Consider the following 15,831-nt stretch of genomic DNA (forward strand, 5'->3'; position numbering starts at 1 on the left):
AACATCGCAGTGTTTTTCCTCTTTTATTAAAAGCCTCAATTTTAGAAAAATGTTCAATACAATATACCAAAAAAATCAGGTTTTTTGCAATAAATGATTATATGTAAAATAAAATTAACAACTTGTCCTTAAATACTGGACCAAAAAATTATGGGGAAAAAAAAAGCCCTTTTACTTTCTAGACCCTATTTATTTGTTTCTTCAACAGTCCTCTCCGCCAGATTTAACATCCCATGGCAAGTCCTGTACCACATTCATTGCTCTGCTGGGCTGCCTTGACATTGCCTTGCAAAGAGAAACCATCTGTAAATATTTATTAAGCAAACACTAATTACCTTGCTAAAGGCAATGATTGCTTATAAACACTTATACTATGTATAACAATGATCTACATTCATTAACCCTTATTATATGCTGTCCAAGATACAAAGCATTTAATCCTCACCAAAAATAACAACACAAGAATGGTATCATCAGATCCATCTTACTTAGAGAAAACTGACCTGAGGAAGACCCACGACTCGCTAAATGTCCCAAAGTGCTACATGCTGGAACCAGCCTAATTACTAAAAGAGAACGAGACAATATGGAAATTCTGCTATTTCTCCTCACATTAAGTTCAAGTGGATCTCTTGCTGGGGAGACATACCACATTTAAGGAAAAAGAAGAAGAAAAAAAAAAAACTCACTCAAACCTGAGTGGGAGTCCTGACAATTTGGTCCTTTTATTACAAGAAGTCCCCCACATGCAAACAAGTTCCTCTCCAAGAGTGCGTTCGTGAAGTCCAACGTAGGTACAACAAAGTTAGCCTAGGTACCCAACTAGTACCATCGGCTATATAGTACTGTACTGTAATAGGTTTATAATACTTTTCACACAAATAATGCTTAAAAAACAAGCAAAAAATAAAATATTTTTAATCTTACAGTACAGTAACTTGAAAAGTACAGTAGTCCAATACAACAGCTGGCACACTGGGGCTGGCATCGAGTGAACAGGCAAGAAATAAAGATACTGTACTACTGCACTCTATACAGTCCTGTATGGTAAAGTACACAAAAGCACAACCACTTGTACAGGATGCGCGCACGTGACAATGTACACCAGGCACGTGAGCTAACTCACGTGACGGGACATGCAAGTGCACGTTCGTATCTTTGAAAGTTTGAACTTGAAGGTTCATTATGTAGGGAACTTACTGTATAATAAAAAAGATCAAAATGACTGATAATAAAATCTCCTGACTGTGGCTTTCTAGACTTCAAGTACTGAAGTAACATTCCATTGAGGATTTGCGAACTTTAAGTAAATTCGAAATGAACCTCTTCTGCTCTCACTGAGGCACACCGTTCCCTGTAACAGAGAGATGGTAGCCACCACCCTGGCCTCTGGCAGCCACAACTTCCTTGATAATATTACTGGATAACAATAAATTGCACTATTTATAATCTGTGCAACTCTCACAGGCTAAATCCTTATTGTGATTTTCACACTTCTAGAGACACATGCACTTGTCTTTCTCTCTCTCCATACTTTCCTAGAATTAAATTAATAACATTTAAATGAGCTTCAAACTCAGCTGATGAACAGTTGTTTTGCAGAGTCAAAGCAATGGAAAAAGCAAGAAGTTACAAAAGTACAAAAAAAAAATTGTAGAAAGTGAAACAGTTGGGTGGATTTATTTTTTCTTCATAAGTGAGACCATGTGTGTGGATGCATGTACATGTATATGTGTGTTGCTAAATAAGTATGTGAAATGAATACATTTAATTGGAGAATACTGCCAATCTGGCCCATATTTTTTCCCACTAAACTGGAAGTAGAAAAGTAGAAGAAAACATTGATGTGATTTACCTTAAACCCTAGGTATATCTTTATTTCTTCACCCTCTTTCTGGCCACCATGTTGGAGTTGGTAGTAACAGACATTAACATATTAGTTGGGGATGGTGGGGTTCCTCACCAAATGTTTCTTGACATTTCTGGATGCCCTGCCCCTTCTTTTCAACTTTAAATAAAACCAGTATAGATATTTTTGTGCCTGTCTAAATACATATTCTCAGCGGCACGAACGTGTCTTATCTGTTCTTTTTGGTTATCTATTCAAGCATCACCACTACATTTTGAGCTAATTCAGGAATAGTTAGCTCTGTGGGGTGACGGACAGAGGTCCTAAGAGAGCAAGTACCTCATTTATGAGTCTGTCTTCACCTTTGTTATGGTCTCCAGAACGTCCTATTTCTTTGCACATTTGCACCTTTGACTCTGTAACAGCACTTTTGTAAACACATATGTAAAAATGAAGGAAGGAGAAGAATAACGTGATCACGTCTGGTGGTTTTAAGAATCTGAAGTATCGCCTCATCATAAGCAAGCCAAGCAAATGAGAATGAGAGGCTGCTGGACCAAACACCTCCTGACCTGAGGATACACGCCACTTACACCAAGAGTTATCTGAACTCTTTTCCTCTCTTTCAGATTATCCTGGGTGCACCTTAGCTGACTTTCATTTGTATAGAATGTTCCAAGGAGAGATGCCATTGCAAACTTCCTTACAGGTTGTCATGGCGACTCCTGACAAAACTTCCACACACAAAACTCAATTATCTTCTCTACACACTAAAACAGCGAACTTTCTCACCCTTCTGCCTATATATTCCACCCTTGATTTGGTTTCTCTTATAGAATAATAAGATGTAAAGGAGGTTAATTGATTCAGCACAGCTTGTTCAGAAATGAACAGAGAGGAAAAAAAAAAAAAACTATCTCATTTTTTAACAGACTGTGAACATAAGATACTGTTCCATGCTGCCTCCCACGGGGCAAGGTGGTGAACTAATCATGTCCAGACCCACTAGGTCACAGCCAATAATTCAGGCACTTGGTATGGGGGTCTGTGTGTTGCAATCCTGGAGTGTGTCAGGACGGATTTTCCATAAATTCAAGAAAAGGTCCTCCAGCACTCTAATTTAAAATCTATATCTTAGCTAATTAAGAACAGTAGGGCTGAAACCAACGCATCACTTCACACCTAGTGTGTTGACAATGTACCACCACCCTGAGTGCAGGAGGAGTGAAAACCTTACTTTTTTTTTTTTTTTCCTGTTTTTAGCTCTTCCAATATCTAAGATGTTTGCTGGAGAAGAAACACAGACACTCTTGCAGCCTTATGGTCAGGGTGACAAAGAAAAGCATGACAAGGTTTGCATAAACTTGGCTCCGAATATCTGACATCTTCACATCACGAGATAAGTTTAAAATGCCACAGAAAACAGTTCTTGCCAAAAAGATGAATTCTCCCTCTCACAAGTGTGGTGTTGATGGATGTTGGAAAAGTTGGACAAAGATGCTGAGGAGTCTCAGGAAAGTTTTGTTTTGTTTTGTTTTTTAAATAATGGAGGTTAAGCCCCACATGGTCAAGTACAGTTTACTTGTGGATCTGATTAAAAGCAAAATATTACATCACAGTATTTTCCACAGCCAAGCTGTGATCTCAGGACTTACCATGCAAGCTTGATTAGCCCTGTTTTATAAAGAGAAATTCTGAAGGACAAAGAAATAAGAAGGTTCTACAATTTAAAAGTGACTTGGGTGTCTAGTGTTGTCTTTTGGTTTATTTCATATGGTAAAAAAATCCAAGCCAAACACAAGCTTCTAAAATCATTCTGAACAATTCTGAAAACATGTAATTTAAAGTTCTGGGATTTCGATCCTTGTTTTTATTTCAAAAATTGCAAAACCCTCTTCATGTTCTGAATATTCTTGAATTATTATTCTCGCACTCGTATTGAGAATTGAGTTGCATCTCAACTTAGTTGCTGAACTACTCTGCAGCTGCTTTAAAAAAAATGATCTCTTTAATGTATTTAAGAAAAGATTGTGTTTTGGGGTCCTTTTTATTTACCTGTACTTGCATAAATGATTACAAAGAGAGGTATAATAATGCTGGATGCAGTAGTTTTGCTCTAAAATATTGCTTTGCTCTAACACCATCCTACGGCACAGCTTAATTAAGATCTAAATATGTAACTTCAATTCAATTGCAGCTGAAACCAGAGAAGAGCAGCAATTCAAAGTCTGAAATTAGGAATTACTATACAATAGCTATACAGTAATCATTTCGGCTAAATATCAAATTCATTATCAACAGATGATTTTTAATACATGTATATATTTCTAAAACACGTAAAGGAGATACCTAAATCATCCCAATAACAACAAAAAAGCAACAAATATAACTCAACTGAAAATAACATGACAATTATGATTGATAATTTAATAACATCTCAACAGGCACTCTAAAATATTTTATAAAATCATAATTTTTATAAATTTTTCATAGAAATCTTAAAATTCTTAAGAGCTTAATATTTCCTTCTGCAACTTGATTCCAATCGTGCAGAGTCCAAACCATAAAATTAGCCTCTTAATTATTCCATTATTATAACTATTTTTTTGCTCCTCATTGGTTGTGTGAGGGGGAAAAAACAAGCCTTTTAGGTGAACAATTTAGGGGTTTTTATTTCATATTTTTCCTGCATCACAGATGGGGCAAATATTTTAACATCATGGGAATTATTACACATATTACTTTTAGTGGGAAAGTACTATAAATACAAATGATTAACTTGTAATAGTATAGAAGATCTGAGAAAATATGTGTGAAATACTAAAAATCATGACAGTTAATACACACAGTGTCTATCCATGTTTGTTTTCTCTTTTACCTCCCTTTAATTTATCTCAGAATATACTAAAACCGTTTATACTGAGTAGTAGACACACAAACTATTAGTGATGTGCTCTGATAAGATACAAGTGAAGGGGATTTTTAAAGTATTAGCCATTCCATTATGTTGAATTTCCATGAAGTATTTTCCTGCAAGCTGCTGTACATTAAACTGTTTAAAACAGTGAAGGTTTCCCACCCCTGGGACCACACTTAGAACCAGGATTGCCCTGTCCCACAGAATGGCTGCAAAACCAGACTCTTCCTCCGGCACGTGACTGGTTTTGACTCCTTCAGTGCTGACCACTGCCAATGATAAGCACGTTATTCCCTCCCATAGCATTTTACAACTTGGTGATAATATATAGTAAAAGATGGTTTTTGAAGGACAGTTAGCAATTAACCATGAAAACGTCTTTTTAAAAGAAAGTACTAAATTTAAATAACACATTACCCGATAGTCAAGTTATATGCTTCAATTGAAAACTTATGTATTTAGCTGACTTACTAACTTTGAAATGTAGACACATCAGCAAAATTCTACATCACAATATTAAGCATGCTTAATTCCTCATTGCAAGTCACATTTTACTTGGTCAAGTGCATATATATATATATATACACACACACACACACACACACACACACACACATATATGACTTAACTTACTATCCAATACCTGTATAATGATGTCAACATATCCTAATTTTCTTTCCAATTAGATTTAATAATAGAATAAAACCAATGAAATCTTATCTTTTCCTGTTTTACAATGAATTCTATCTTTCAGTAAGTGATTTCTACCTTTTCAACTTTATTTTGTATCTGTAAGAAAGTATTAGTTTTAAAATCATTATTTAGGCTAAAAAATACTGAAGTATGCAACTAACATTCATTTTACGGCACATACTGCCTTTTGTTTATTCTTGGTTTTAAAACTGCTACCTAGGACTCTCAAGCTGGAATGCCACAAAATCCCCATCAATCTCAGGTATTCACTCTTCAAGGTATGAAACTTTGAGAAACAGCCCCTTCTCTTGCTGCTCCATTCCTTTCACACCCACTGATTTTTCACCTGATATTAAATATCATTTGTACCACAAAAGAATCAGAAACAAGAAAACTGTTTTAGAGATTATAATAACAAGCCAGAGAGTTGGTTTGCCATACTTTATTTTTTTTATGCCATTGAACAAACAGATTTCTCATTAAGGGTCAAAATCAATAGAGCTGGTGGGAAAGTTGTAAATATCTCATTAATAAGATTAATTAGTGTTTTATGTTAGCTATCCCAGCAAATAATCCAGATGGCTACTGTTAATTGAATTAGCAAAATTCAAGGGAAAATCATTTTGTTTTTGTCATTTTATCAATATTGGAATGGAAATCTTAATAATAGTAATTTTAATAATTAACTACTAATGTTAACAAAATCTCACTTTCTCTTAAGGGTTGGAGAAATAAATGATCTATATAGGGAAAAAAAAGTTTCACATCCAAAGTATTCATCTTCGTTTTTTTTATTGGAATGACAGAATATACTTCAAATCAAAGTTATACCCCTATTAGAAAGTATGACAGAAGTCAACAATGAAATGAAAGCGTGTCAGTGCTTCCCCTCAGAATTCCAATCCTGAGAAATTCCACTTTATTAAGTATAAGAACGAATATTTAATTCCCATAAATAAATATTCCTGTCGTCCACAACTGGGCTACCTAAACGCCTTCTGTGTGCGAAAGGTACATAGTGTACATGGGTGATGACCCTTGAAATTAAGAACATTAATATTCCGAGGTGATGTACAGGACCAGCTGAAGAAGTGTTACATCCATATCATGAGGAAGGCTTCACTCTGTTGTTAAAAGTTTAACCGCAGAAGCTAGTTTATTAGTAAACAAAGAATTCAACAATATTGAATCTCATCAACATTTTGTGAAGGATATTTTGCTTTATTGTTAAGAATGATAGTTATTTTGATCCATGCTAAGATATGATGAGCGATGCACGCACTAAGGGACTGCATATTATGTGTGTGTGTGTGTGTGTGTGTATCCACTACGTGGTGTTTTGGACATGAAGGTAAGCGTTTAGCAACAAACTTATCGCCAGACTGCGAAACTGAACGACCTCCTTAGTAACTGCCCGAAGACCTCCCCACCGCACCTTAGCAACAGCGAAGGAGAAAGAGACTTTACGTTTCCACAGGGCAAAAAGCTGTTGCTAAGCAAAAATTACAACCAAAAATATAGAAAACTGTAACTTGGTTTTTGAGAACCCCTTTACAAGTTTCACGATTTAACTGGCCAAATTCACTTTAATACAGACACGCAAACTCAGTGAGAAGCAAACACAATTCCCTGAGACTGAACTTGTACCAAGCCCTCTCCCACATCCCACAAATAAGCACGGTTAGTTACTTTTCATGCACCTCAAGCCAAAAATCAACCTAAAGATCAACGGTGAGAGGTTATGTCTTCCTCTTGGCCTCTCATCCTTCTTTTCTAGTTTATTTGGCATTTCTCCCATGTCATTGATCGCGACCTTAAAACGGCTACTTGCTTAAACCCCAAAGTGTCTGGAGTCCTGTAACATCAGCTCTGCAAAGACTTGGGCGCGAACCCAAGGATGCCGCACACCTGCTAGCTGTGGCCGCGGCTGCAACCTCACCAGCCTCACCAGCCTCCTGGGATCTTTCCCAGGTAAGCGCGGCACTTACCTGCTGCTCTCCGGGCTCCGTCGATTTCACCAGGTGCTTATCCTTGTACAGAGACCAGAGACCGATACTGGGCAGGAAAATTACAGCCACCATGAATAACAAAGTCATCTGCAGAAATCTCTTCTGTTTCCTCTTCATCGCAAATGATCACAGAGAAGAAAAGTTAAAGGAGATGGTTCCCTGACCGCCTCTTGTGTTTAAAGCCAAAGTCCTTTCCTCTCCCCTGAGAAGCACCAGAAACTGAGGAGAAGCTAAAAACTTTTGCTGTGTGCTCAGCACCAAGGTGCACGATTCAGAGGGAGTTGGGCGTCTGCAGAAGCAACGCAGAGTTACTTTCCCCCCAGAAAACTATGACGAAGGCATCATCTATTGGCTCAGAAGTAAATGACTTGACTGGGGAAATCATTCAGCCTATCGACCTCCCACTAAAAGAGCAACGGAGTAAATATGATCGTTTCAGAGACTAATCATAAGTTATGAAAAGGTCAATAGCATGCCGGATACTGAAGAAAACGGGGGTTTGGAGGGCTGGGCTGGCGAGGAGCGGGTGAGCAGGAGATCTGCGTGGGAAGCGGCTCAGCCCGAGCAAGTGGCAGGAAGAAAATGGTCCGCTCTTGACACTGAACATCACCTTTTCCGTCTTCCCTGGACGTCTCCTCCTGCGCTCCCCCTGGGATAACCCACCTGAACTCAAGTTCAAGTCCCTCCGCGGCCAGCGCGCTGGCGGGCTCCCGGGGGTCCGGGCGGGGAAGTGGGGTCCGGGGCAGAAGTGCTGTTTGGAGCGAGGTCCGCGAACTCCCGGGCGCTCACGCACGGTGCCGACCACCCTCGTCCCCGGGCAGCGGCTCGGCGCCCCGGGCGCCCCGGGGCGGGAGGCTCCGGAGGTCCGTGGAGTCCGGCCGGGAGGCGGCGGCGCCGCACCGTCTGTGCTCGCCCGGCGCCCGGGCTGCTGTCCTCCGCCAAGTGCGCGCCCTGCCCATCAATCGCTCCCTCTCCTCGGCGACGCTCTCACGCCCCGGCGCTCCTGTTACCATCCTCTCCCGGCGACGGAACGTGCCCCGAGGAGCATCGCCGCACCTGGAGGGCGATGCTCTCACGCTCCCCGTGCCGCGGAGGGAGGGTGGCGCCCGAGCTGAGCGGGCTCGCGGGGCGCGCGCGCGGAGGGCGAGGAGGCAGGGGCGCGCGCTGCTCCCGCCGCCGTAGCCTGGTCGCCTGCCTGCGCGGGGACGAGGCTGTGCCGGCCACGTGCGGGAGCCCGGGCCGAGTGGGGAGGGCAGTCCCCAGCTGCCAGCTCCTATATAAGCCCGCCGTGACGCCGGGAAGCGGAGGACGGTGACGCCGCCGCGGGACCGGGACTCCAGCCTCTCGTCTACGCGACCTCCTGTCTCCGCCGGGGCCGTTCGCGCGACCTCGGACCCGCGGGGAGGCCGGCGTCCCCGCTCGCCTCACCCCGAAGGCGCCAGGCCCGAGACGCAGGGGGACAGGGTGCCGGCTGCTCGCGGTGTTTCCCCGGGCTCCTCTGGGGTGCCAGCGGGCTCGGAGGCAAGCCGAGCCCGGCGGTCCCGCCTGGGGGCTCCCCGGCCGCCCGGCCAGGTGCGCGTTGAACCGGGAGGAGGACGGGGACCGCGACGCGAGGCCGGGCGGAGGCTCGGGCTCTCTCGGGCAGCGGCTTACGGAGCGACACCGCGGAGCCCGGGCGGCTTACCTGGGTCTGCAAGCGCCCGGGCCGGGTGAGATCGGCGGTGCCACCCCGCCCGCGCGACCGCACGCCGCGCTCCTGCTCGCCGCGGGGCTGCCTGTCCGTCTGACCTCGTACACCCCTGCCACGGTCCGTGGGCCGAGTCGGGGTTGAGCTCCGTCTCGGGCAGGAGGGCCTCCATGCTCTCCCCAGCATCGGGATGGACCACCGCCCCGGACCGCACACGCACGAACCTGTGGCCGCGTCTCCAAGGAACCTGCGGGCCTGGCACGGAGCAGGGGGACTCCCGGGCTCCTAACACCGGGCGGAAGGGGGACCTGGAGGAGACGACAGACACGCACGCAGCGCGCGCTGTGTCCGCCTGTGCGGAACCGAAAGCAAACGCCACGGTCATCTCTTTGTTACAACTAGATGTGATGCCCACATGCTTGGGGGGGATGAGAAGGTGGGTCCAGAACGGTATTTTCTCCCTCTCTCCTTTCCTGCATCTCCTTCCCTCCCTCTCCCTCCCACTTCTCTCTCCTGTCTCACTTGATAAAGACGTAGATGTATGTGGGTGTAAAGTTATGCTTTCAGCTCCTCACATTATAATTTTAAAGTGTATCTGAACAGTACCTATTGACTGACTGCATGAATAAAGCTTTGTGCTGCAAATTTGTTTCCGTGAATTACTTGCATTTCAAAAGAGTATATAAACACATTTAATAAATATGTCTGAATATGTCATTTACGTAAAGACCAGTTACATTTTCATTTTACACAAGTGCCACTTTGGAATCTGGAGAGCAAGGGATTTAATTCTTCACCACCACCACCACCACCCCCACACACACACTCCCTTTTATACCCTGCATTTTCTAACCTTTTTCTCTTTAAACAAGTGCAATTCTGAAGCATGGAACTATGAATTCTGGGAAGCAACATAGCAGGGAGAGGTTTGCTGGGATGATGGGTCCTGAAAGAAAAGATTTTGGAGGACTATTTAAGTATTTTGGATATTTTCTGTCTTGGAGATAGAGTTATTAACAATTAAAAAGTAAAAGAACTCAAAAATGCCCTTGGACTTAGAAAATTAAAAATCCCTCACATTTTAAATAATATCAGTTTCTTTATACCAAAACCAAACAAGCACACAAACAAAAACACAAATCCTGATCACAAACAGACAAACAGACACATCATGCTGGTTGCTAAATCCAGGATTCTGACTTAAATTGTGCTTCATATTCTTACACTAGTAAACAGTCCTGCAAACAGTACCCACTCCCAGCACATGGTTACTTACAGTGAATGGGTATAACTGTTACTTCCCACAGGAAGTACATGCAGAACACATGGCAGAGACTGGAGGCAGAAAATTATTATGTTCACCCCTGCTTTTACAGTGTAGCTCTAGACAATCATTCCCCCACCCCTCATTTTATTTATTTGTTTAGTTAGTTAGTTATTACCTCTTTCATGATTCCACATGTAAATTTCTAACAGATGACAAGGCTTCTAACTAAAATTGATATTTTAGGTTTTACAAACAAAAAAAAAAACCCTCTAAGTGACTGCTAATTCCTTTGTTCAGCTAATCCAGATTAAATACCAATATAAATATATATATAAAACAGACATATTCTTTTAAAATTGGTTATAAATATTGATTTAATCAAAATCCTTCTATCTTTAAAATTTGTCCTATAACCAGAGACCCCCTTTTTACCCCCGTTTGCTCCTCCATTCTGTTATGACTCAACGGGCACCCTCAGGGTATCAAAGTACCATGTGCCTAGCACTGTGTTAAAACCTACGGGGACACATGGAGAAAATAAAATAAAGCAATAACTGGGACCTTGAATAACTTACCGTCTAGTTGATAATGTAACATGAAGGCAACTGTAATGACGTGCCTAAGCTCAGCTGTTTGCATTAACTTTCACTTGAGCCAGGTTTAAGCCCTACCTTGAAAAATGCAGGAGGCTGTTGCTTTAGTTAAGCTCTGCTCTAAAATTTGGTGACTTAAAAGAAATATTTGACTATCTCTCAAGATTCCACGCGTTTGCATAGGCTCAGCTAGGTGGTTCTGCTTTATGAGATGTGGCCTGGGGCTGGGAGCTGATGAGGTCAAAACATTGGGCCCAGATGGCGCCCCCATGTGCCCGGCACTTGACACTGACTGTCAGCTGAAGATCATTTGGGGCGGTCAGTAGTAACTGAACTTGAAAGAAAAACATTTGCTCATGATTTGGCCATATTAACAATTTTTTTTCCACATTTATTAGTTTAATGCTTTACATCTGAAAACGATAAGCCTGGTGAATGTCTCTTGTTTCATAAACCAAAGAAAGGTCATCAACAATCTCTGTTTGTGTTTTTACCTGAACACTATAGATTCACAAATAAGCATTTGTTAATAAATATAACAACATGTTATAATAACGATGTAAGAGAAGATTAAAAATAATTGATTTTAAGGTCCTACGATAGTATATTATCTACATTTTTAAGAGGTGATGTTGAAATGTATCAGTGAAACAATACCTAGTTTTACCTAGGGTCTTAATATGGTTTGAGTTTATTTAGATCTGAGTTTTTCCAAGCTTTTATCAGAAGGCACAGACTCTAGAGCATAAAGGTAATGTGTCTAGAAATTGAGAAATATTCTGTTATTTTATCCAATAATGATATCTGCAATATAAAAATATTGAATTTTTTCCCTCTGAGTAAACAATTAGGATACTTTGTTATTAGTATACCTTTGGCTAAGTTACCTCAGTTTTTTGGGGAAAAAAAAGATCCTCCAGTGAAAACCGGAAAGTGACTATCTTAATAGTAATTATAATAAAAGTAAATTTAAATTATACTATTTATTTTGTGTGATTATATTAAGACACATATTACAGGAATCTTCTTCAATTTATTTTTCTGGAATTTCAGCGTTTGCCATTACACAATAAAGAGAAATAAGGGTTAAGATAAAGAGAAATAAGGGTTAAGATAAATATTAAAATATTAAAATATTAAAAATAAGGGTTAAGATAAATATAAGATAAATATTAAAATTTCCAGTCTCTATCATCACTGACATTCTTCACCAAAAAACCCTAGTCAATTTATATATATTCAAGTGCTGTTGGGCAGAGGATATAGAGGTGAACATTCTCACAGAGTTTTCAGCACCAGAAAGGAGTTAAAAAGTGTTTGCAATTAAGTGTGGTACAAATTAAAAAGTGACAAATGCTAAAAGAAAATGCAAAAGGAGGTTATTTCTTCCGGGCCTAAATATTTTCAAACTACACAAGTTCTTTACAGTATTTAAAGTCTTAGTCATCAAATTTACCTCTAAATATACTTCTTCCTCTGCCAACAGAATATACCTTTACTCAAATATATTTTCTTTCCCTACACATTTAATTACCAAATATTTATTTAGCATTTACTATAATGCAGACATTTATACCAGCATTTCTGAAGCATTATGTCATTTAATCTTATTCAGTATTCTATTCTGTAGGTTCTATTAGTGTCTACTTAATAGCTTAGAAAACTAAGGCAAAAAGATAGTAAGTAAGTGGGAGGGCAGGGATTAAAACCCGGGTATTTTGCTCCAGATTCCAAGATCTTAACCAGTATACCATATTTACCTTGTTTTCCTGACCAAAAAAATGTTATTCCTTTCTTTCCCTATTCCTTCCTTCCTTCCTTCCTTCCTCTCTCTCTCTCTCGTTTATTCTACTTTTACTTCTGTGGAAGATTAGAGGAGCTAAACAAAAACACTGAGTTTGGAAGGAATGATCGTCTAGTTTTTATAACTTCGAAGCTGCTTTGTTCATGTTTTTTGGGGGACTGTAAAAAAGAAGCTTGTGAGGAAAGTAAAATTACATAATCAACTATTCCTTTATACTTTACATGTTACATAAATGTAACTATATTTTTAGTTTGTGTGATTATAATTTTATATAGGTCACATATCATATTTCTACCTTAGATTTGACCTTTATCTTCCCGTACACAATATTTGTGCCTTGCACCTTTTTAAAAAGAGTATTTGACCCATATTATGTCTTTAAAATATTTGTGTGGAATAAATGAACAACATCTATTTATTTCAGTGAAAAGTCTAAATTATGTTTGGAATGATGAAGTCAAGTGGTAATAAAGTTAATATTAAATTTGAAGGAAAGATTTTTCATAATAGCTCAAGACAAAATATCATCAATGAAAATTTTAAAAAGATACAATTAATGTAAGTGAAGCCAGTGAAACATGCTTAAGGAGCCACTGAATGGTATTTGCCACGTTCCAGTTTTCTTTCTTTTCTGAGAAACAGAAAATAATGAAGGTCATACACATATTATATATTGAATATAAGTTAAATTTTTATGACACAAAATTTGTGGATATGAAATAAATGAATTTAATATTTTTAAACATGATTACCTTTTGAGGTGTACTAATATCAATTAACAGACATATACTGAATACTTGAAATGACAAACATCTCTGCCTTCAGACAATCGACAGCAGAAGCAAGTCAAGTGTAGAGGCTGATGACTAAAAATTAAGACATGGAGAAAAGTAAGGCAGGGGAGAGGAGTTGGGAATGCCAGCAGGTGGGGTGAGATACAATGTCAAATAAAGCATATGGGAAAGTCCCTGCTGAGTGAGTAACATTTGGACAAATATTGAAGGAAGCAAGGACGTGAACTTTGGGTATCACAGGAGATGGAATTCCAGGTAGGGGAACGGCAAGCCCATTGGTGGGAGTTTGTCTGGGATGTTTGAGAACAGCAAGGAAGGCAGTGCACCTGGAACAGCCTGCAGAAAGGGAGGGGATGGAGCTTGAGGAGTGAATTGGGGGCCAGAGCGGATATTACGATCTAGTGTAGAGAATTAAATCTATAGCAGAATGTTGGCTTTTCGTCTGAGGTGGGAAGTCGCGGAAGGGACTAGAGTAGAGATTAACACGACCTGACTCACTTTTTATAACAAGACCATCCGAGCTGCTGAAATAGATGATACAGTAGATAGGAGGAACAGACTAGTTGCTGCAATCCAATGGGAGTGTCTGGTATCAGGACAAGAGCAGCGGAGATGATGAAAAGTACTTACACTTGGAATGTTCTCCCTATAAAACTGCGCTATTTGTAATGAGGTGGATAGACCTAGAGTCTGTCATACAGAGTGAAGTAAGTCAGAAAGAAAAAGACAAATACCGTATGCTAACACATATATATGGAATTTAAGAAAAAAATGTCATGAAGAACCTAGGGGTAAAGCAGGAATAAAGACGCAGACCTCTTAGAGAACGGACTTGAGGTTATGGGGAGGGGGAAGGGTGAGCTGTGACAGGGCGAGAGAGAGTCATGGGCATATACACACTAACAAACTCAGTAAGGTAGATAGCTAGTGGGAAGCAGCCGCATGGCACAGGGATATTGGCTCGGTGCTTTGTGACAGCCTGGAGGGGTGGGATGGGGAGGGTGGGAGGGAGGGAGACGCAACAGGGAAGACATATGGGAACATATGTTTATGTATGACTGATTCACTTTGTTATAAAGCAGAAACTAACACACCATTGTAAAGCAATTATACCCCAATAAAGATGTTAAAAAAAAAAAAAAAAAAAAAAACTGCGCTGAATAGGTATTGGAACTAACATGGAGTGTGTGGGGGAAAAGAGAGCCCAAGAAACTCCAAGTTATTGGTCTAAGCTCTTGCAGAACTGGGTCTATCTTTTACTGAGATAGGAAGACCCTGAGAGAAACAGGCTCTAGGGAGAAGACCAGGTATTTGGTTGGACTTAATGAACTGACATGGCTAATGGCAGAAATGGGGAACAGATGTTTGGATATAAGACTTGGAACTTGACTGGGGCAGAGGGGTGTGGAATCTACGTTGGACACATAAATCTAGAAGTCCTGAGAGTATTTAAGGCCATAAAATGTTATGAAATTATCAAGAGAGTGAATGCAGGCAGATAATAGAACAAAGGTGTTCCAACAATAAAAGCTTGGGGAGATTAAGAGAAACCAGCAAAAGACCTTGAGAGATAGTGTTCAGTTTGGTTTGAGAGAAACCAAGAAAGCCAAAGGAAGAAACTGTTTCAAAGAGGAGGCAGTGGTCCTCTCCATCAAATGAAACTGATGAGTCAAAAAAGATGAAGTTGCAAAAACCATCAGTGGATTTAGCAGTTGTCAAATTTCCTGATCCCATGAGGAGGTAGCAAAGGTAGGAGAATCAAGTGCAGCCCAAAGCAGCAGTTTAGACACAAGAAAAGATGAGTCTGCGGAATATCTGATAATAAAGCTTTAATTAATGTAATTGCATTAATCATTTATGACCAGAGGAAGGAAGGTATTTAATTTTGTGCTCTGCAAGTACATTTATCTTAAAGTAATTATCGAAAGAAAAATGAAAAGATTCCAAACACCACTAGTTTACGAGAATTTAAATTATTTTCTTCCTTATTGTAAGACACGATGGATCTTAAAGTCACTGCATATAAGCCTCTCAAACTTTTAATGGGAACATTAAAAAAAAGTCAGTGGGTCAGCCATCCTTGCCTCTGAACCTGTCTGACCACCTTGAGGGTTGATAGTAGCCACTCATTACTCTGCTCAACACATTTTATTGAGAACTTACTTCTCCCAAAACTTGTGCTGGGCCATCTTTATATCAACCAAACAAATCTAAGTCT

The 15,831-nt window shown here is 40.4% G+C and overlaps 1 protein-coding gene across 3 annotated transcripts in view; it reads right to left on the reverse strand.

Moving 5' to 3' along the window:
* GALNTL6 (polypeptide N-acetylgalactosaminyltransferase like 6) overlaps positions 1-8,568 on the reverse strand; it is a 1,150,777-nt gene extending 1,142,209 nt beyond the window's left edge. For all 3 annotated transcript variants that reach the window (XR_009564434.1, XM_030879235.2, XM_060301350.1), the window contains exon 1: positions 7,448-8,568. Coding sequence is in view for 2 of the 3 variants with exons in the window: in XM_030879235.2 (XP_030735095.1) it covers positions 7,448-7,585 (138 nt within the window). In the remaining variant the exon portion in view is untranslated. The remainder of the gene's footprint in view (positions 1-7,447) is intronic.
* Between the last annotated feature and the right edge of the window lie 7,263 nt (positions 8,569-15,831).

Source organism: Globicephala melas, chromosome 6 (assembly GCF_963455315.2).
Source record: "Globicephala melas chromosome 6, mGloMel1.2, whole genome shotgun sequence".
Lineage (NCBI taxonomy): Eukaryota > Metazoa > Chordata > Mammalia > Artiodactyla > Delphinidae > Globicephala > Globicephala melas.